Here is a 22,587-nt window from a genome sequence, read left to right as displayed (position 1 = left end):
ACTGACTGGTATCGGCAGCCTTCAGAAGTACCCGCTACTTTGAAATAAGGCTGCTATCAGCTCAATATTGCAACAACTGAGAAGGATATTACTGTACTTCTTCTTTTACTTTTTCAGTCTGCTCCTGATGGTTTGCCACATGACCAAGATGGAATTTGCAAGGACGTGCATCAACATTAGGAGCGGATGCAATCTCACATTAAATCTCCCCATCCTGCTTCTGCCATCCTTGCTTGCATTTTTATTTCTTGTCACTTAGCACTCTGATTTGCAGAGCTGGCAATGATGAGTAGCCAGTGACGTAAATGTGAGACAGTGGTGGGGAACTATGTTAAGTCCATTTGCCAGGTTTCCTTTTTTAATGTTTAATTATCAATACTTCTATATTTAGTAGTCTTTTTATTGTATCTGTACTTCTAATTAAGTACAGAGTGTGAATAATTATGCCACCTCATAGTCTTAAACACGTCGTCTCACATTGCAGGTTCAAGGAATTTGAAATCTTTGATGTCTGGAATTCAAACGTAATCATACAGCGGAAATGACCAGAGTGGAAGCGGCTGAAGACAGAAGGAGATTTGAAACAGGTCACACAACCAAGCTGCATGGTCAGTGGGGGCAGCCCGACACACTAAAGCACCTTCATTGCTTAGAGAAAGGTAAATGATTAACTGTGTGTGTTCACTGCAGTTTACAACTTCGTATGAGGGCATACATTAAACAACTGCGCCGTGTTTGGCTTGAAGTCAATGCTGTCCTCAAATCAGAAAACTCTCTGGCTTGCTTTGATGTGGAGTGCATTCACTTCATGAAACAGTGAATACACCAATAAATTTAGGAAGTGCAGGCATAACATCTGACCTTTTTTCCATTATCTGTCTTTTACTCTTTGTTTAATTATACAAAACAGAGAAAAATCATCAAATAATGTTGATTTTTTAAACATATTTTTGATGAATTTGACGAGCATATGTTTTCATATGCAGTTTTGTGGCAAAACACAAACTGGGTGGGGGTGGGGGCAGAATTATTGAGAGAACTTTAGATCTGGTTAAGTCAATAGCTATTTTTATAGGAAGAAATTCAACAACTAAACAACGCTCTGTCGCTCCGCCACATCTTCGCATTTTGCACCATCAGCCAACATCTGGTCTGCTCCAACTCAATCTTCAACAGCCACTAGTGCTTGTGGCATGTGTGCGTGTTAAGTTGCTTCCTGGCCGTGGGGCTGTGGCGTGACCATGACAATGTCGAGCCAATCACACCCTCAAAGTGGGAACCAACGAAACACGACAGGGGCGTCAGTCTAAACAGATCAACCTTCAGGGCCGAAATACAGGAAAAAGAGTTCCTTCCGTCATGTGGGATCACACTCAAGGTCATGGTGTCTGTGCCTCGGTGATGAGTGGGCGAGCGGCGACACACACGCACACGCACACACACACACACACACACACACACACACACACAAACACGCATGTCAAATGACATTAGGCTCAGCTTCAACGTTTGCACTCACTGAAATGACAATGCTTTCCTCTGTTGAACAGCATCATCAGTCATTATGGCTACCTATTCGCACTCGGAATGTGTATAAGGTTGCATGTGTGTGTGTGTGTGTGTGTGTGTGTGTGTGTGCCTCGATGGGATCACCACCTTATCGTGGTGAGGCACTTTGCGAGTCTCCATGGCCCCTAGAGCTATGTCGGCAGGATTCCCGCACTCCTGGCAGGGTCACCCAAGCCGAACAGGTCGAAGGGTAGAGGCCAGACAAAGAGTGATCCCAAACCGGCACCTGGGGGCAGGCGTAGGCGGAGTCCAACAGACCGGACTACCGGCAGCCCCCTGCAACTCTTGCCAGGAGAAGGTCGTCATGGGTACCCTCATGCCACCGGAAACCACCTGGCAGGAGTGAAGATGGTGGGAGTGAGGACTGTGCACCCACACCCTCACCTTAATCCGAACCTTTGCGCAAGCTTCTTGCCCCAACCCCACACCCAATCCGCCACCCTGCATCCCCCTAATCCCCCAAAGTCCTGTGGCGATGTGGAATGGCGGTGGGCACAGGCCAAGGATGTGGCTGGGAGTGCCTAGCCAAACCATGCACACAGGCGGCGATGGAGTGATGGTCGTTGACATTGCGGGATGGAGCAGCGCATCTCTTCGGCAGCTTCCATTGTGACTGAGCAGCTCCACACTGCTCACCCCTGTGATGGGCAGGGACCTAGAAAAAATGGTCTAAAAATTGTCTGCTCTCCACACTCCGGACGGTAAACCTCAATCGTCGGAGCATCCCCCTTGCGGTCGAAAGGATAATAAACTAAATAGAAAAAATCTATGCATAGCTTCGTGGAACGTCCGCACACTGCTGGACCTGGCTGAAACTCCTGACAGGCCCCACCGGAGGACAGCACTTGTGGCCACAGAGCTCGCGAGGTATAACATCGGTATCGCAGCTCTCAGCGAGACCAGAATACATGGAGAGGACTCCCTGACAGAAGTTGGTGCAGGGTATACCTTTTTCTGGAAAGGAGTCCCCGAAGGCACTCGTCGAAATCATGGAGTTGGCTTTGCTGTGAAGTCCCAACTGTTGAAGCGCATCCCAGAATCCCCCACCGGCATCAATGAAAGACTGATGACATGGCGCATTCCCCTGGCAAAGGAACGCTTTGCCACACTCATCAGTGCCTATGCACCAACTCTGAATGCCGAGCAAAATATAAAGGAGGATTTCTACAGAGCTCTGGACACCATCCTGCAGCAAACACCGGCTACGGACAAGCTCATAGTCATGGGAGATTTCAATGCTAGGGTGGGCACGGAACACCTGGTATGGAGCAAAGTTATTGGCCAGCATGGAGTGGGAAAAATGAACAACAACGGCCTTCGGCTCCTCTCCCTCTGTGCAGAACATCAGTTGGTCATCACTAACACCATTTTCCAAATGAAGAACAGGTTTAAGACCACCTGGCAGCACCCCCGCTCCAAACACTGGCATCTCCTGGACTATGTGATTGTCCGTCAAAAGGACATACGGGATGTCCTCATCACCCGTGTCATGCGCGGAGCTGAGTGTTGGACTGACCATCTCATGGTCAGATCCAAACTCCTCATGAACATTCAACCCCGTCATCCAAGGACAGCTCCCAACAAAAGGCTCAACTGTGCAGCATTGAACAACCCCACCACCAGAGCCAACCTCCGGCGACTCCTTGCTGAAAACCTTGACAAGATCCCGGAGGAAACAGGTGACTGAAAAGCTCTGCAACAGGCTATCCAGAGCACAGCTTCGGAGGTGCTTGGCCAGTCAAGGAGGCGCCACCAGGATTGGTTTGACTGCAACTCAACCGAGATACATACACTTCTGAAAGCAAAGCATGAGGCCCATAAAGCTCTCCTGTCCTGCCCTACATCTCTCACCCGTAAAGCCACCTTTTCGGCAGTTAGAACAGCGACCCAGCGAGCACTCCGTATCATGGAGGACACCTGGTGGGTACAGAAGGCAAATGAGATCCAAAACCTGGCAGACTGTAACAACACCCAGGGCTTCTACAATGCCATCAAAGCACTGTATGGTCCCAAGAAGCGGGCAATTGCTCCAGTCCGATCAGCAGATGGCTCTGCACTCCTCAAGGACCACCATGAGATCCTTGCCCGTTGGGCAAACCACTTTGAAAATCTTCTCAACCATACCAACCCTGTCAACCCACACATTCTGGACAATCTTCCAGACCTGCCAACAATCATGAGCCTCGACATCCCACCATCCTATTCTGAAACCCAGCAAGCCATTGCGGGCCTAAAGAACAACAAAAGCGCTGGTCCTGATGGCATCCCTGCAGAGGTTTTCAAACACGGAGGTTATCTCCTCACGCGCCGACTGCACCTCCTGATTCAAAACATCTGGGAATATGGGACTGTCCCGCAGGATTGGAAGGATGCTAACATTGTTGTTATTTATAAGCAGAAAGGGGACAGAGCAGCCTGTGGGAATAGCCGAGGAATCTCTCTCCTCTCCACCGCAGGAAAGATCTTGGCCAAAATCATGCTCAGCAGGCTGGTCAAGCACATCTCAGAAAGTGTGCTTCCAAAAACTCAGTGTGGCTACCGGAAGACTAGATCCACCATTGACATGATCTTTGTTTTAAGACAGCTAATGGAGAAAAGCAGAGAACATCACAAGGACCTGTACATAGCCTTCATCGATCTCAGCAAAGCCTTTGACACCATTAACCGTGAGTTGCTCTGGAAACACCTCTCCAAACTTGGGGTGCCACCCAAGTTTCTCAGCATCCTCCAGCAGCTGCATGATGGGATGCAAGCCAGAGTGCTCATTGGAGGACTCCAGTCAGAGCTCTTCAAGGTGAAAGTTGGGGTGAAGCAGGGTTGCGTCTTGGCTCCAGTGCTTTTCAACAGCCTCCTTTCTGCCATTACGTGCCTCTTCCACCGTGGCATGGGACATGAAGACGGTGTCCATATGGAGTACCGCCTAGACGGAAGCCTCTTCAACATCAGACGGCTCCAGGCTCACACAAAGACAAAAATCTGTCAGATCTGTGAGCTTCAGTATGCTGATGACTGCACTATACTAGCTCACAGTTCAAACTCTATGCAGCACGCCCTGGACACCATTTCCAATCTGTACCAATCCTTTGGTCTTCAGATTAATATTAAGAAAAACTGAGGTCATGTTCCAACTCACTACCCCAACTTCCACATCCCCCACCTTTCGCATTAATGGCATTCCACTAAAAGTAGTGAACCATTTCACCTACCTTGGCTCCACTTTATCGTCAAATTGTTCCCTTGACACTGAAGTCCACACCCGTATTAATAAAGCATCATCATCCTTTGGTCGCCTACACAGCAGGGTCTTTGAAAACCGAAACCTGAAGACCCGTACCAAGATTGCTGTGTATAATGCAGTATGTCTCTCCACTCTGCGCTACGGGTCAGAGTCATGGACTCCATATCGCCGGCACATTACTACCTTGGAAGCCTTCCACATCCGCTGCTTGCAAAAGATCCTCGGCCTGTCCTGGGAAGATCGAATTCCCCATACAGACATCCTCAAAAGCACCAATTCCATCTGCATGGAAGCGGCCGTGGCGAAGAAACATCTTTGGTGGATCGGACACACCATTCGCATGCCAGACAACCGCCTGCCCCGCCAGGTCTTCTATGGCCAACTGAGAGGTGCAAAGCGTTCTGCTGGGGGGCAAAAGCAACGCTTCAAGGACTACAGCAGGGACCTCCTAAAGCGAGCCAACGTCAACCCCACGCAGCTTGAAACACTTGCACTCAACAGACCAACCTGGCAGATCACTTGTGCCACTGCAATCTCTCAAATACACCAAATTAACCAAGCCAGACGAACCGAGAAACGCATTCAACGACATCAGCGGGCAGCTGATACCCCCCTGGTATCCGGTTTCCTTTGCTCCATCTGTGGTCGAGTCTGCGGCTCAAGGATCGGTCGAGAAGTGGCACCAGCGACAGCGACAGAGTCGCTGACCCCCCCCACCCCCCACCCAACCCATCCTCCCCTCCCTTGGAGCAAGTGCCATCATCAGACATGATGGACAGCTAGAAATGTGTGTGTGTGTCTTCAAGTTGTCTAATTTTTTTCACATCATGAGAGGTTCAAAGATGGCGCCTTTGAGTGGACAGCCTGTTAAAACAGCTCCGCCAGCTTTCTCATCCATTTGCACTCCCCAGCCTATTCATGTCATTTAATGTTCATTACGTCAACCCGCTATGGACTGCTTACAACGTTTTTAGCTGTGACATTGTTTGGCGCAAACTACAGCATGTTTACAATAGCCCCATTTTTATTGAGCAAAGTACTGTGTATCGAAACTGTTGGACTTTTCACCCCTTTCGCACAACGTGAAGCCAAATGGGTCCTGGAGAAGGTATGGAGAGGAATGAGAGTGTGCGCTAAAGTGTACTAATATGAAGCGAGAGAGGCAACCCATTGGAACAGGAGAATCAACCCAATCTTTTAATTTGTTTTTTTAGAGCTGTCAAAACGACTAAAATATTTAATCTAATTAAAAATGCAACTGTCATAATTAACTCAAATTCACTAAAAATTAATTGTGATTACTGACGCATTTTTTTTATCATTTCTGAATTTCCTTTTATATTTTTTGTCCTATTTTTCCCCATTTTAATGCTCTTATCAACATGGAATCTTGAGTTTTCTATGTGTAAAATGGAAATATTTACTAAATTAACAATTTCGATGGGCGGCCCGGTAGTCCAGTGTTTAGCACGTCGGCTTCACAGTGCAGAGGTACCGGGTTCGATTCCAGCTCCGGCCTCCCTGTGTGGAGTTTACATGTTCTCCCTGGGCCTGTGTGGGTTTTCTCCGGGTGCTCCGGTTCCCTCCCGCATTCCAAAAACATGCATGGCAGGCTGATTGGGCGCTCTAAATTGTCCCTCGTGTGAATGTGGGCGTGGATGGTTGTTTGTCTCTGTGTGCCCTGCGATTGGCTGGCAGCTGATTCAGGGTGTCCCCTGCTTACTGCCCGAAGACGGCTGGGATAGGCTCCAGCACCCCCCGCGACCCTAGTGAGGATCAAGCGGTTCGGAAAATGGATGGATGGATGAACAATTTCGATTTTAAATTTTACATCAATAGTTTTCACTTGGAGCAGTTGTTCACACATCATCTCTCACACAAAATTACTGTCCATCAACAACAGTGAAAACAATATTTTGTCACACAACAGCTGCTTTAACAGCTCTTTTTATACAATACAATACATGCTGATTTATATAGTGCTCTCACAACAGCGGCAGCTGTAACAAAGCGCTTAACAAAACAGTTAACATAAAGTAAAATAATAAACACAACACATAACATAAAACACGGACAGTCATGCAGTTCTAATTATGGAGTCAAAACAGAGCAATACAACATTATAAAGTGCACATCTAAGGTAAACTAGAACTCAGCCTATAGTGGATTTAAGCCATGATTGCATACTTTGTTTTTCTCAAGTTTGCTTTGAACACAGCAGTCATGCTATGTTGATTCTGTTGGTCCTTCTTGTGCTGAAGTCTCTCTACGATTTTGTGTAGACATAATTTCAGATGGCTACACTTGGTTCATGACAACACTAGAGGTGTTTTATTTTCGCAAGGTCATACCGTTGCTGCGCACCGTCATTGTCAGACGAACACAGAGAAGCTCCACCCGCTCTATTTATATGGACACGGAACACTGTAACCTTCCACACAAAATAGTTCCAACAAGTAACAATCGTGTCAGTGGCATACATCGTATACCTGTATAATACAGGTAACTTGGGTCTTGTCAGTGGAGCAATCTGGCAACTTTTTATAAGTAAACTTTCCATTGATAAACTCTTTAAGTATCCGTCTCCGGTGTCTCGCCTGCCGTGGCTGGCAAAACAGACATGGGCGTGGACTTCTGCAGCGCGCTTGTTGTTTTGTTTCTGGTGTATTTATAGAGCAACGTAACATCCGCTTATGACGTGCCAGTTAATCTCGCGAGAAGGAATTTTTATCCCGTTAAAATTCATTTAAATTAATGGCAATAAAAAGGCTCTAAACTGACAGCTCTGTTTTTTTTGTGAAAAAATCAAAACAAAACAAAAAAAGAGTTCTAGCACTTAATGTTGGTTTCTTGTTCAGCAGTTTGTGCCATCCTTGAATGGTAGTTTTTATGAAAGCGAGCCCTTTCCACTGGAAGAAAAAATACAGTATGTGGTAATTTTGGGTTTTGCCTCAAACCCTTTGCTGTTGGGTTTATACATGCTTGGAATTGAATTTATTATCAAAAAAATTGTCATACAGTCAGTTAGGGAATGTGTGGTCCAATGTCGCCCCCAGTAGCACTGATGAAAAATTGCGGCCCCCTCCAACATTTAAGTTGCCCATCCCTGGTCCGAGCTCATCAGCACCAGCAATGATCTGCGAACATGTACGATGTATTTAGAAACAAATACATTTGAGAGTCTGTACTTGCTTACTTCTACGTAAGGGAGAGAGTTGAGTCAGGACTTCTACTTTTATGTCTTTTTTGTAATTGTCTCTCTCTCTCTCTCTCTCTCTCTCTCTCTCTCTCTCTCTCTCTCTCTCTCTGTGACGAGTCTGCTCAAGGGGTGGGTACGACACGAACAGGAAATGCTACAGGAGGACTCCAAAAGCAGAGCACAACAGTACAGAGAGCGCCGCCTTTTGGAGCCAGACCGTTATGGCAGGCCGCAAGCTGGTAAAATTCCATTCCCACACAGCAGAAACGCTCAAGGGCCTGCAGTGAAATTATTTGATAAGATCCGAGCAGAATTCCAGTCACCAATAGGGAGGCCACGTGGAGGTGAGTCTTTGTGCTGCTTTATGGATGAACGTTTTTCGTCTTGACCTGTGTCCTCACGAAAGGCTTAATGGTGGCTCCGCCTTTCATAAGTGACCCTCCACAAACTGCCTTCTTCAGATCAACCAGGAGACAGACCTACGAATATTCCTGTATCTATTAGAGTGCTTGCATTAGGGGAGAACAGTTTACTATTACTGCAGCAGAAAGCTTCAGTGTGGGTTTTTAAAAGCTGCAGCTTGGAGCATATTTAATGAAGAGACATGCCGCCAGTTTCCCCTCAGGGGCCTTTTCTGCATAAATCCAAAGACCTTCCTCCTAATGTAAAATGTGGACGGTGATGTCATACTTCAGGTTACATAATAGCTCATGTGATCTTCATTGTATGCGTTACAAAAACATCTGGAGAGAGCATTTCACTCTGGGGCTGATTTAACCAAAAACCTTGATTCACTTATATTGAACATATGGGATGCCTTTGTGGTGCAATAGCGTCACAAATATTACATATTTACAATCACTATTATGCATGTTACGATCTGGACTAAACACTGTTCACATTATTTTATCATCCATTTATATATATATATACACCTCTCAATTTGCAACCACTGTTCAATTGTGACAGCAGAATTTGACATTAAAATTATTTGCATTTCATTATTTTAATGGTTATAGTTTCCCTTTATTAAACACTGGATTAATCCCCGGAGGGGCCACACAATCACCTCTTCCTGGTTTCTGCTGTGAAAATTAACTGTCTGAGAGACTCGTATACTTTGTAGTTGCGAGACAAGCATGCAGTCTTGTATAAAGTACCCGTAAGCAAACTTTGAGGAAAAGTATCAATCGATTTGGTAACATCAATTTGACAATTTTATTTGTATTATATTATTTATCCTGACCCGACCCTGCCCCGGATAAGCGGAAGAAAATTGATGGATAGATGGATGATTTGAACTGTGTATGGCGTGATTCATCCTTTACACGCCAGTAGATGGCAGTAATTGTCCTTAAAGGCTATTAGCCAATCGAAGCTTAGAGAGGAAGAAGAATCTGAGCTAGTCGATTTCCGGTTTTCTTGGATGGTCGACATCACCACCTTGCGGCCAATTTATGCAGCGCTCATTCGTATTCAACATGGCTGCTACCGTGCGGACATAACACGTTTTGTTGACTTCTGCTATATGCGCGAAGGAGTTCAGGTAGTCGCACACACAAACACGTCTAAATGCACATATGCACACAAAATCCTTATTTTTAAAACACTGACCCACAGTTACATCTTATTTGCCAACATTTGTCCTTTGAAATTGTTTTAATATAATCCCAACAGTCTATTCTCTTAATCTTACTTCCATAATGTTTCTCTTGGATGGAATCTATTCAATTTCAGACTTAACGTGTGACCATGTCTGTTTAATTTGCCCAGGGCCTTCAAATCGGTAGTTCTTGCCCATTTAACGACTACAATGGAAGATGAATCAAATAGGACAAATAAAGGATATCCGGTATCTTAAAGTCAGACGTTGCGGCTCAACACGCTGCCGGCAACAACTACAAAATAAAGGCATACCTCGGCTTTGATGTCCATATATTATTTGTTTAAGAGCAGTGATGCACCCGGACTGGCCCAGAAATTTACCAGTCCTTTTGGAAAATCAGGACATTGTCCCGAAATTCCTGATGAACACCACGCCCTGGTGCAAACTGCAATAACTAGAGGGGAAAAATGCAGAATATACACCTTTCAGTTCAGGATTTTCAGTGTGTACAAATCAAGTGCTAATGTTCAAATGTATGCAGTTGTGCAAATATGCCCAAGTCCATGATTCAGCACACTGAGAAATTGCTCACAGACCCAAACTTATAATGACATACTGACTGTCTCAGTGATCTTAACAGGTGTGACGTCACCGCAGGGGAGCGCCTTGAGAACGCGGATATCACCAAAATTCTCTACAGGCTCCTTGAAAGCAACTCTGATGGAGGTGTAAAGCAGGCAGGATGGCAGAGGCTTCTCATGAATAGAATTCCCCAGGGTTGGAAAAGTACTCAATCTCTGTACTTACCAGAAGTGCAGATTTATGTCTAAGAAAAAGACTCGAGAAGAAAAACTAAAACTTTCATCAGTCATGTGAAATGCAGATACCTGAAATGTCTACTGCAGTACATTAACAAAGTATTACTATAGTATTAACAAAGTAGTACTTTGTTACTTCCCGCCACTGAATGGCAGGAAACTTGAGTTGTGCTCCTGCTGAGCAAGAGGCCTCTTACTCTTCATTGGCTGGGGAGGATCCCTCGGATGACGCCACCGCCTCTCTGAGATCCAAATGTGTTCAGCTCCTCGTCTCCTCACTCCGCCCTGAACCGCACGACATGGACAAGGCCACGGTGCTGGCCACACAGGTTGAGCAGCACATCCGCCGCATCCACAAATGCAATCAAGTCAAATACAAAGCCTGTGTGAGAAGTAAAGTAGCCAACTTGAAGAATCCTAAAAACGGACATCTGCACCTGGGCCTGATGAGTGGGTCCCTGACGCCGGAGGCCTTCGCCCGCATGTCAGTGGAAGAGATGGCCTGCGCCGAGCTCCAGCAAATGAGGGCAGAATACTCGTCTCGTGGAGTCAGCGAGCGGCAGCTTCCTCTCAGGGTCGAGGGGACTGAGACGCGGCGACTCCACTGCGAGCGCTGTGGCAGTTCAGACTGCAGGGTGACACAGGTGAACCGCGGGGCACTCTTCCTGCCAGCGTGGGTGCGGCGTGGAAGCCCTGATGACCAGGCAATGACCTTTGTGACATGCAGCAGCTGTGGGCAGCAGTGGTACCACAGCGGATGGGTATGCCTGTGATTTTTGTTGTTGTTCCAGCTTCTTTTACAGATAAACTGTTGTCAACACTTTGTCTGACCAATCTCATTTTAGTCATGTCCACATGGAATATCAAATCTCAACGTGATGGTTATTCTTTGAACGTAGCACAAATCTTGAGGAACTTTGTGGACAGTGCACCACCGTCTTTTCATTTTAAAAATAAAATGTGGCTCTTGAGCACAAAACTTCAACACACCCCTTGATTTGCGTTTTCAATTACCCAATCGTGTGCCGGGGGAAGTCCACATCCCCAAAGAAAACCCGCACAAAGTCCCACACAACACAGCATGAGTCAAACCTGGGAGCTCAGAACTGTGAGGCTGATGTCCTAACCACGAGTGCGCCATGCCGCCTGATGTGCACAAATATTTCAAGATGTTTTGAAAAAAATAAAACGCTGGCGGCATTACCATAGCATCACGTGTTATCAGGCACATGACCCTCCGAGGAAATTGCCTAGCATGTGAATCTTTCAAAGTGAAACAGCCTGAGGTCCTGCCAATGTGACATGTTCATGGATTCTGTTGTCCTTGTGAGGCTCTTTCTTTCTTTCTTTTTTTTTTTTTAACTCTGTGGACTTTGAAATCCATCCATCCATTATCAAAGCAGCTTATCCGCACGAGGGTAGCGGGTCAGGGCGGGTCTAGACAGGCATGTATTAGCGGGCAGCCACAAATGTAGAGGGGGCATTGTGCTCCAGCACCTTTTATCATGGTTTTGTTTGTTGTTGTTGACTGAACAAATAAAGATTTTCAAGAAAACGATTAACTCTTGTTATGTTTTTAGCAATGAAGTACTGTATGTCACTTCACACAACACGATGAGCAAGTTTAACAAAGTCCATTTGCAGTTTCCTGTTGTTAAAAACCTGAAACTGCCCGATACTGAAGGGTGATTGGAAGTTGGGTCTCCACTCGCTCCAAACAGCTATCCCTCACAGCAAGCCAGCAGAAGGCTGATGCTCTGACCCTAGTGAGGATTAAGTGGTTCGGAAAATGGATGGAAGGATGAATACATAAGACATTGCCCTTTAAAAAATTGATAATTATATGCATGTAAAAGATCTAGCTTCAGTGTACAGGTATTTGCAATTATTGTCCCCCGGCAGGCTGGTACCATATCATCCTCTGGCTTGAATATTCTCAACAGATGGACACAGCGTATTGTTACGCTTGCAGACATTTTAGCCCTCCTAATACTGTTTTTTCTCATCACTGTAATGTTATGACTACAATTTCAAAGTTTGAAGAAATAAAAAGTCAAATAAGATTTCGAATCTTGTCTTTTTAGCCCTGGGTTGAATGTGCCCCCCCCCCCCCCATCTTAACCCCTGGACCCAACCCCTTCAGTGAAATTGATCCAGAACCGCCACTGGGCGAGCAAGACATGAAGACAGTAAGATGTGGATCACAGGAGAGGGGCATGAGTGAATAAATATAGATGAAAGAAAAAATATTTTGGGGCGGGCACAACATTTATTCGAGGGGGCCAGGCCCCCGCTCGCCCCCAGCCCTGGTCGTGGGCGTCCTGGGGTGCTGAAGCCTATATCAAAAATTAATCGAGGGGCCTAGCCCTGCCTTAGTTTGAATATGACCTGGATACATTTGTTTACAAACGACTACTATTATAGTACACATTTTTGTACTAAAGCAGAAATGCATTTAACCGGGAAAGAAGTCATTAAAATCAGAAATGCATGAATGATTCTATTTCTCGCCGTATCCATGGTTAGCAAATCTAATGATACTTCACAGCCAATGCGCATGTGAGATGCATACAAAGGGCTTATTTTTTCCCCCACTGTGCAAAACAAAGTGTGGAAACTTGCACATGACGAGTGGAGGCGTGACCCAGATGTGGGGCACATATGAGCGACCTCAGAGTTGAGACAGGCACCCAACGTCGTGCTGCCGACCTCCCGCACAAGTTCCCCGGTCGGCTGAATGGAGCAAGTCAACGGAGAAGGTAGGGGTCCATTATCAGACATGTCCCACTTCCGACGTTGAGGTGGAACCGCAGCATGACGACATTTTCTCTCAAAATAGGAATTTAAACCCATTTGCTGATGTATTTGCATGCGACCAAATTTAAAGAAAAAGTAAAATAAAAATTTTAAAAATATGATGCGTAGTGATGGGAAGTAACGATTCAAGTACAAAGTCACTGCTACTATAAGATAGTACAAATACTCCATATTTCACTTGAAGTTGTCAGGTAGGTTACCTGTCTTACCTGTCACTACTTAGTCGGCCTCCTTAAGCAAACTCGTCTGGAATCGTTTGTTCAATAAGTCTGGTTTCATGTAAATAAACTAATCTTTGGAATTTTAACCATATGCCTAAGCAATGCGAACGTGTTTAAATTTGATCAGCCAAAAAAAAAAATCAAGCCAAAACATGTGGCAAAAAACGATAACGTTATTTTTTTTCTTCACAGTTACCATCGCTATGTAAATTCATAAAAGAGGGAAAATATTTGTGTACGGAAGTGTTTGTTTTTAGCTTAGCAAAAAAATAAGTCACGGGTATGCCAGCATTTTGCCCCAAGGACACATGTGACAGCAGCAGTCTGGTGTTCAAAGGTCTGCCGCTCTAGGCTGCTAACTTTCAGCAATAGGATGGCATCTCAAATACATCCATCCACTCATTATCTGAGCTACTAATCCTCACGAGGGTCGCGGTCATGCTGGAACCCAACCCAGCTGTCTTCGGGCTGTTAGGCAGGGTAGATCCTAAACTGGTTGCAAGCCAGTCGCAGGTCACATATAGACAAACACCCGTTCACACTCACAGTCGCACCTACGGACAATTTAGAGTGTTCCATTAGCCTGCCATACATATTTTTGTAATGTGGGAGGAAACCGGAGTACACAGAGAGAACCCACGCATTAGCTTTAGTGTTGTTTAAAATCAGTGTGTGCCATGTGTCCTGTATTTAAATGTGTGTGTGTGAGATTCTTTTTATTGTGCGGTTTAGTTTTACAGTATACTCCATCTGTGGTTTAAAGCACGCTCAGGGAGGGCAGAATAACATAACGTCAACACACTTTCACAATGCATGCGCACATTCCACTGTTCAGCACATTAATCGTTTTTCTTCTATGATATTATTTTTAAGATTGAGAAAAGCCAAAATCAAAATTGCGATTACATTTTGATGAATTGCCCAGCTCAACGAAACCACCCATTTTTATCCATGGTTCAGACCAACTGTTGCTGGGCGTCAGCAGAATTTGGATCCTGAGGCCCCAGTCCACAGTCAGTGTTGTGATCACCTTTTCTAAGAATGTAATGTTAAATAAATTTACTTCAACCTCAGCACAAATCGTTCAAAATGAATCTTCTACCCAAACTTCTGGGTCAACTCAGTCTGCAAACATCAACCATCAGCATAACCAAATTGCATCAAAAATGGCAACCGGCTTTGGCTCTTCAGCTCATCCAAATCTAATCTCGATTCTTGGGTGAATATAACCCACCTTTCTCCAAATGAACGGCTACCCAGCGAGCGGGGTAGGAAACCAACAGTCTTTTTTAATTTTACTTTTGGTGTGACTGTTTCGATCGGGACCGGTATTCCAGTGGTTAGCACGTCGGCTTCACAGCGCAGAGGTACCAGGTTCGATTCCAGCTGCGGCCTCCCTGTGTGGAGTTTGCTTGTTCTCCCCAGGCCTGCGTGGGTTTTCTCCGGGTGCTCCGGTTTCCTCCCACGTTCCAAAAACATGCGTGGCAGGCTGATTGAACACTCTAAATTGTCCCTAGGTGTGAGTGTGAGCGCGGATGGTTGTTCGTCTCTCTGTGTCCCGCGATTGGCTGGCAACTGATTCAGGGTTGCCCGGAGACAGCTGGGATAGGCTCCAGCACGCCCTGTGACCCTTCTGAGGACAAGCGGATTAGAAAATGCATGGTTGAATGGATGGATGTTTCGATCGGCATTGGCAACATATGATAATGTGATCTTTTGCTTCAACAGTGGCTATAAATGCCTGCTGACCACCTGAAGACCGGCCACACTCAAGCTATGGACCCCAAGTCATCTCTGTTCAAGGTCATTTTATTGGGCGACGGCGGTGTGGGGAAGTCGTCCCTCATGAACCGCTTTGTTACCAACAAATTTGATTCAAACCTCTTCCACACGATCGGGGTGGAGTTTCTCAACAAGAAACTAGAGGTGGACGGCCAAAGTATCAGCCTCCAGATCTGGGACACGGCAGGCCAGGAGCGCTTCCGGAGCCTGCGCACACCCTTCTACCGCGGCTCCGACTGCTGCCTGCTCACTTTCAGCGTGGATGATGCGCAAAGCTTCCTCAACCTTGGCAACTGGAAGAAAGAGTTCATCTACTACGCTGACCTCAAGGAGCCCAACATGTTCCCCTTTGTTGTGCTGGGCAACAAACTGGATGTGGACAAGCGGCAGGTGTCGAGGGAGGATGCGCAGCAGTGGTGCCGTGACAATGGAGGACTGGCCTACTTTGAGACCAGCGCCAAGGATGCTACTAATGTGGCATCTGCCTTTGAAGAGGCAATTCGTCGAATCCTCACGCTGGACAACCGCGTCCACCTCATCCACAACAACACGGTGGACCTGAGTACAAAGAGAGGCTCTGATTCCAGCTGCTGCTGAAGTGGTCTCGCCTTTGGGTATCCTATCCCTTCCTCTTCCCTCCTCCCTATCCATAATAGCTGTAGCAAGTTATGAACTATAGAGGTTGGTACCGTCAGGTCCGGTCCATTCCTCCATAGGGCCCTGAATAAAATTTGATTTTGAGAAAGGATGCACCAATACTGTACGTCTGTACTCGCACTATTAAAAATGCTCATGAATCGTCATGCAGCGACAGCAGCGGCCTGTCTTTCGCAACCAACTACAATTGAAACCTTAAGTGAATGGACAGAGAAAAGTCTCCAACTCTGCTTTGATCATTGAGCTGGGACATTTAAAACACACACACACACACACACACACACACACACACACACACACACACTATGTCCAGCAGATAGCAGCATTGGGTCTCTTGGATGAAATCACCGTGCATCAAAACAGTGCTTGATGCTCGTGAATATGGCAAGGGTAGATAGATAGATAGACATATCTATACAGTAATCCCTCGTTTATCGCGGTTAATGGGGACCAAAACCACCCGCGATAAATGAAAATAAGCAAAAAATTTTTAAGTCAGCAAAAAGTCCACAAACAGACCGCGAGAAGCTGCAAAACAACAGCGAGCAACTTATACAGTACTGTACTCCATGTATATGAAAAAAAAATATGAATATGTTTGAAGATGCACTGAAGCTGCGATAAACGAACCGTGAAATGGTGAGGGATCACTGTATCTGTCTATACACAGAGAGAGAGAGATATTAATAACATTTAAAACAGGAGCTCCTATTTAAAAAGGTGTTTGGACTTTAGTTATCAGGAATGTTTTGATTGAGAATTAAGTTCTACTCCTATCTACTGAAAATGCTTGTTTGTCCATATTTGCTCTGCAGTTGGCAGGGAACTAGTCCAGGGTGTACACCAGTGTATGGATGACTGTATGACTATTCATGTGTTTCGTCATAAAATTAAGAAAAACTAGGTCAATATAATGTATGGATGTATATGGAAAGAAGTCATGCGAATTCATGTGAATCAAATCCATGAACCGATTTAATGCAAGGGTGTGACTTAATGTAAAATTTGTGTGACACATTCATGAGAAAGAACATTAAAGACAAGAAAGAGGCAGGAGACAACGGTGACACGATAATAAAAATACCGGTTTTACTAGAGAAGGTTACAAAAATCATCACTGTATAGCAGTCATAAAACTATTTCCAACTTAAAATAAAAAGCATAAGGAAACACCTACATAGACTACATTGCCATCAAAGTACAATGGATATTTTTTCTTTTTCTTTTTTATAAAAGGGGCAAAGGGTAGGGGTGCAGAGGAAGTCGGGAAAAACACCGCCTACCAAAGTTGTCATACAATTGACTACACGTCACCTGAAAAAAACTGCAAAGACAGTCATGTCTCCTTCATGCAAATAACAATGAAACAACAACACCCTGACATGAATTGTCTGATTGGAAATTGAAGTTTTCCTTTACATCCACCTGGCGGCAGAGGACGTATATTTATCAAACATAGCACACCTGGCGATAAAGTCCTTTTTTTTCCAATACAGAATAGACAGCTGCACACGTGGACAATACTGACATGCTTCATTTCATCAATTTGTATTTTTCCTTATTTCTTTTTAGGGTTGACTAAGCATCGCTCATCAATTTTACAGTAAAGTTGATGATTATGAAACAATGTATGAAAATTCCTGACTTGTTTTGTTCAGAGTGTAAACATCCAAAAACAGTCTGTGGTTCATCTGAGAGGCTTAAAGAAAGACAGAATAAAGAGAAGAAAAAAAGCCACTCCAGTGCACTGACGAGTCACTCTTTTGGCTGCTCATTAAAAAAAAAAAAAGGAAAAAGAAGATTGAAAATCAATACAGAATAAGAAGAAAAACTCAGCTGCCTAAAACTCAAAACTGATGAATTCTTTCACATTTTTTTCAATGTTTAGAATCACAAGAACCTCAATCCATCGTGTCACGGCTGCACTGTATCCCTCACACAACAAAATTATTGAAGATGTAGTTTTAAAACTGTAATGTCAAGCGCGGATCTAGTAAACACACTAAGGGAACGTATATGTTTGGAAAAAAAATAATAAATATCATGGATAAAAAAACGGATTGCGTTGTCGTTGAGTTGATTTGAATCTTTTGGGTTGATAAAAGTATTTACAGCTGGGACTTTTTCTCAAAAGGAAGTCATTGTAAAATGTGTATCCTTTCAGTAAGTGCTTTAAATCGGTGATTCCCAACCGATGGGAACTATTCATTTTCACTCTAATGTCCTACAAAAAATGTAAATCATTTTTTTTCTCCATCTAGCGACACCAGCAACACATAGAGACGGGCAGAATAATGAATTACTTTTCCTCCGTGAGCCGTCACCTTACCGTGGTGGAGGGGTTTGCGTGTCCCAATGATCCTAGGAGCTAAGTTGTCTGGGGCTTTATGCCCCTGGCAGGGGCACCGATGGCAAACAGGTTCTAGGTGAGGGGCCAGACAAAGCACGGCTCATAAACCCTTATGATGAATACAATAAATGGACCAAGGTTTCTCTTGCCCGGACGCGGGTCACCGGGGCCCCACTCTGGAGCCAGGCCTGGAGGTGGGGCTCGTTGGCAAGCGCCTGGTGGCCGGGCCTACACCCATGGGGCCCGGCCGGGCACAGCCCGAAGTGGCAACGTGGGTCCCCCTTCCCATGGGCTCACCACCCATGAGAGGGGCCAAAGGGGTCGGGTGCAATGTGAGCTGGGCGGCAGCCAAAGGCGGGGACCCTGGCGGTCCGATCCTCGGCTGCAGAAGCTAGCTCTTGGGACATGGAATGTCACCTCTCTGGCAGGGAAGGAGCCCGAGATGGTGTGTGAGGCAGAGAATTTCCGACTTGATATAGTCGGACTTGCCTCCACACACAGCCTGGGTTCTGGTACCAGTTCTCTCGAGAGGGGCTGGACTCTCTTCCACTCTGGAGTTGCTCACGGTAAGAGTCGCAGAGCAGGTTTGGGCATACTCATTGCCCCCCGGCTCAGTGCCTGTACATTGGGGTTCACACCGGTAGACGAGAGGGTTGCCTCCCTCCGCCTTCGGGTGGGTGGACGGGTCCTGACTGTTGTTTGTGCATATGCACCAAACAGCAGCTCAGCATACCCACCCTTTTTGGAGTCCTTGGAGGGTGTGCTGGAGAGTACTCCTGCTGGGGACTCCCTTGTTCTGCTGGGGGACTTCAATGCTCACGTGGGCAATGACAGGAGGGGCGTGATTGGGAGGAACGGCCCCCCCCGATCAGAACTCGAGTGGCGTCTTGTTATTGGACTTCTGTGCTCGCCACGGATTGTCCATAACAAACACCTTGTTCAAACATAAGGGTGTCCATATGTGCACTTGGCAACAGGACACCCTAGGCCGCAGTTCGATGATCGACTTTGTAGTTGTATCATCGGATTTGCGGCCGCGTGTTCTGGACACTCGGGTGAAGAGAGGGGCGGAGCTGTCAACTGATCACCACCTGGTGGTGAGTAGGCTCCGATGGTGGGGGAAGATGCCGGTCCGTCCTGGCAGACCCAAACGTATTGTGAGGGTTTGTTGGGAGCGTCTGGTGGAATCCCCTGTCAGAAGGAGTTTCAACTCCCACCTTCGACAGAGCTTTTCCCATATTCCGGGGGAGGCGGGGGACATTGAGCCCGAGTGGACCATGTTCCGTGCCTCTATTGTTGAGGCGGCCAATCTGAGTTGTGGCCGTAAGGTGGTTAGTGCCTGTCGTGGCGGCAACCCCCGTACTCGCTGGTGGACACCAGCAGTAAGGGATGCTGTCAAGTTGAAGAAGGAGTCCTATCGAGCCTTTATGGCCTGTGGGACCCCAGAGGCAGCTGACGGGTATCGACTGCCCAAGCGGAACGCAGCTTCGGTGGTCGCCGAGGCAAAAACCCGAGCATGGGAAGAGTTTGGTGAGGCCATGGAAGCCGACTTCCGGACGGCTTCGAGGAAATTCTGGTCCATCATACGACGTCTCAGGAAGGGGAAGCAGTGCACCACTAACACTGTGTACAGTGGGGATGGGGCGCTGCTGACTTCGACTCGGGACGTTGTGAACCGGTGGGCAGAGTACTTCAAAGACCTCCTCAACCCCACCAACACGTCTTCCTTGGAGGAAGCAGAGCCCGAGGACTCTGAGGTGAGCTCTCCTATCTCTGTGGCTGAAGTCACCGATGTGGTTAAAAAGCTCCTCGGTGGCAAGGCCCCAGGGGTGGATGTGATCCGCCCGGAGTTCCTCAAGGCTCGCAACATCGCGTGGTCAACAGGGAGAGTGCCTCTGGATTGGCAGACCGGGGTGGTAGTCCCTCTCTTTAAAAAGGGGGACCGGAGGGTGTGTTCCAACTACAGAGGGATCACACTCCTCAGCCTCCCTGGTAAGGTCTATTCAGGGGTGCTGGAGAGGAGGGTCCGTCAGGAAGTCGAGCCTCAGATTGAGGAGGAGCAGTGTGGTTTTCGTCCCGGCCGTGGAACAGTGGACCAGCTCTCCACCCTTAGCAGGGTCCTCAAGGGTATGTGGGAATTCGCCCAACCAGTCTACATGTGTTTTGTGGACTTGGAGAAGGCGTCTGACCGTGTCCCTCAGGGAGTTCTGTGGGGGGTGCTTCGAGGGTATGTGTTACCGAACCCCCTGATACGGGCTGTTCGGTCACTATACCACCGATGTCAGAGTTTGGTTCGCATTGCCGGCAGTAAGTCGGAATCGTTTCCACTGGGTGTAGGACTCCGCCAAGGCTGCCCTTTGTCGCCGATTCTGTTCATAACCTTTATGGACAGAATCTCTAGGCGCAGCCGAAGCGTTGAGGGGGTCCGTTTTGGTGGCCTCAGTATTGCATCCCTGCTTTTTGCAGATGATGTGGTGCTGTTGGCTCCTTCAAACAGGGCTCTCCAACTCTCACTGGAGCGTTTCGCAGCCGAGTGTGAAGCGGTTGGGATGAAAATCAGCACCTCCAAATCTGAAACCATGGTCCTCAGTCGAAAAAGGGTGGAGTGCCCCCTCAGGGTCGGGGAAGAGATCTTGCCCCAAGTGGAGGAGTTCAAGTATCTTGGGGTCTTGTTCACGAGTGGGGGCAGAAGGGAGCGGGAGATCGACAGGCGGATTGGTGCAGCATCTGCTGTGATGCGGACGTTGTATCGGTCTGTCGTGGTGAAGAAGGAGCTGAGCCAAAGGGCGAAGCTCTCAATTTACCGGTCGATCTACGTTCCAACCCTCATCTATGGTCACGAGCTATGGGTCGTGACCGAAAGAACGAGATTCCGGTTACAAGCGGCCGAAATGAGTTTTCTCCGCAGGGTGTCCGGGCTCTCCATTAGAGATAAGGTGAGAAGCTCGGTCATCCGGGAGGGGCTCAGAGTCGAGCCGCTTCTCCTCCATATCGAGAGGAGCAAGATGAGGTGGCTTGGGCATCTGATTCGGATGCCTCCTGAGCGCCTCCCCGGTGAGGTGTTCCGGTCATGCCCCACCGGGAGGAGACCCCGAGGAAGACCCAGGACACGCTGGAGAGACTATGTCACCCAGCTTGCCTGGGAACGACTCGGGATCCCCCGGGGAGAGCTGGACGAAGTAGCTAGGGAGAGGGAAGTCTGGGCTTCCCTGCTAAAGCTGTTGCCCCCGCGACCCGGCCCTGGATAAGCGGTAGATGATGGATGGCTGGATGGCTGGATGGATGTCCTACAAATAATGTAAATCATTTTTTTCTCAATCTAGCGACACCAGCAACACATAGAGATGGGCAGAATAATGAATTGCTTTTCCGCTAAATGGCTGGTCTTTAATTAACCAGTGCAGTCATTTTATTTTTTTAAGGATTTCTTTTATTTGGTCGTGGGCTGTAGGTTTTATTTCTGACATATATGCCTTGGCTCAAGAAAGATTGGGAAACACCGCGTTAGACAGTTTGGAGTTTGGAATCGAAAAGATTTTGATAGCTGAGGTGTCAAGGTTCCGTCAACCTTTTGGGAAACGTTTACTTGCAAAGATGATCCATCTGGAGCGCAGGGAGCTCAGCTATACATCGAACGTCGCAAACAAAGTCAAATGCAACTACATGATTAATTTTTAAGTCAGAACACAATTTGGAGATCATGTTGGAGACAAACTTTGTCCCAGTGTTTGAGCTGAGCAAATGACTACTTAGACCAAAGGTGCCCATTACGTCAATCGGGACCGGCCGGTAGCTCGCTGACTGGTCTCAAGTCCATCGCAAGGGCTCGGCGGTAACGGGTCGATCGCGGGTGGTTGGTTAATCGAAAAGTACATCTTCGGTCAAAAACATTTGGGCACCCCGATTTAGACCATTTGAAAGTAGGCATTATTGTTAAGTTGATTATTACAGTATCTCTGTATTTGAGTGATTGATTGTTTTGGTTTGGAGCATGAAACACACCACAAAAATCAATTTTTAAGCGACTACAGCTGTTCGCTTTGGTCTGAATGATTGAGCATTAAAATCCTTGCTCAGTGCATTGAAGCGCAGGTAAGCGTTTCCCAAAATGCCGACTCATGTCTGCTAATACAGCCTTACAATGGGTTGATTTGCAAAGGGGACAGTCTATATTTTTTCTCGTTTGTACAATAACAATATTTCGAACATCAACAATAAAGAGTCATCAATGTAGAGTCAAATGAAAAGCAAAAAAGAATGGCAAAAACACAAGAAGATCTTAAGAGTACCTGGCGTTTTCCAATAGTATTAAAAAACAACAACATTCGCA

General features: G+C 46.6%; 2 protein-coding genes across 2 annotated transcripts; both read left to right on the top strand.

Annotated features, from left to right (window-relative positions):
* Nucleotides 1-2,635: 2,635 nt before the first annotated feature.
* On the top strand, nt 2,636-11,992 carry LOC127596275 (transcription elongation factor A protein 1). The gene is made up of 5 exons (XM_052058562.1): nt 2,636-2,812; nt 3,029-3,248; nt 5,065-5,196; nt 10,222-10,439; nt 10,583-11,992. The coding sequence occupies exons 1-5, from the start codon at nt 2,636-2,638 to the stop codon at nt 11,201-11,203; spliced, it is 1,368 nt and encodes a 455-aa protein (XP_051914522.1). The 3' UTR covers nt 11,204-11,992.
* An 882-nt stretch (nt 11,993-12,874) lies between these two features.
* LOC127595467 (ras-related protein Rab-9A-like) lies at nt 12,875-16,315 on the top strand. Its single transcript, XM_052056995.1, has 2 exons — nt 12,875-13,189; nt 15,197-16,315. Exon 2 carries the CDS (start codon nt 15,206-15,208, stop codon nt 15,845-15,847), a length of 642 nt encoding a protein of 213 aa, XP_051912955.1. The 5' UTR covers nt 12,875-13,189; nt 15,197-15,205; the 3' UTR covers nt 15,848-16,315.
* Nucleotides 16,316-22,587: the final 6,272 nt, after the last annotated feature.

The sequence above is a fragment of the Hippocampus zosterae genome, chromosome 2 (genome assembly GCF_025434085.1).
Source record: "Hippocampus zosterae strain Florida chromosome 2, ASM2543408v3, whole genome shotgun sequence".
In the NCBI taxonomy this organism is placed as follows: Eukaryota; Metazoa; Chordata; class Actinopteri; order Syngnathiformes; family Syngnathidae; genus Hippocampus; species Hippocampus zosterae.
Note: the sequence above shows the minus strand (reverse complement) of the source record. Positions and strands in the feature narration are given on the sequence as shown.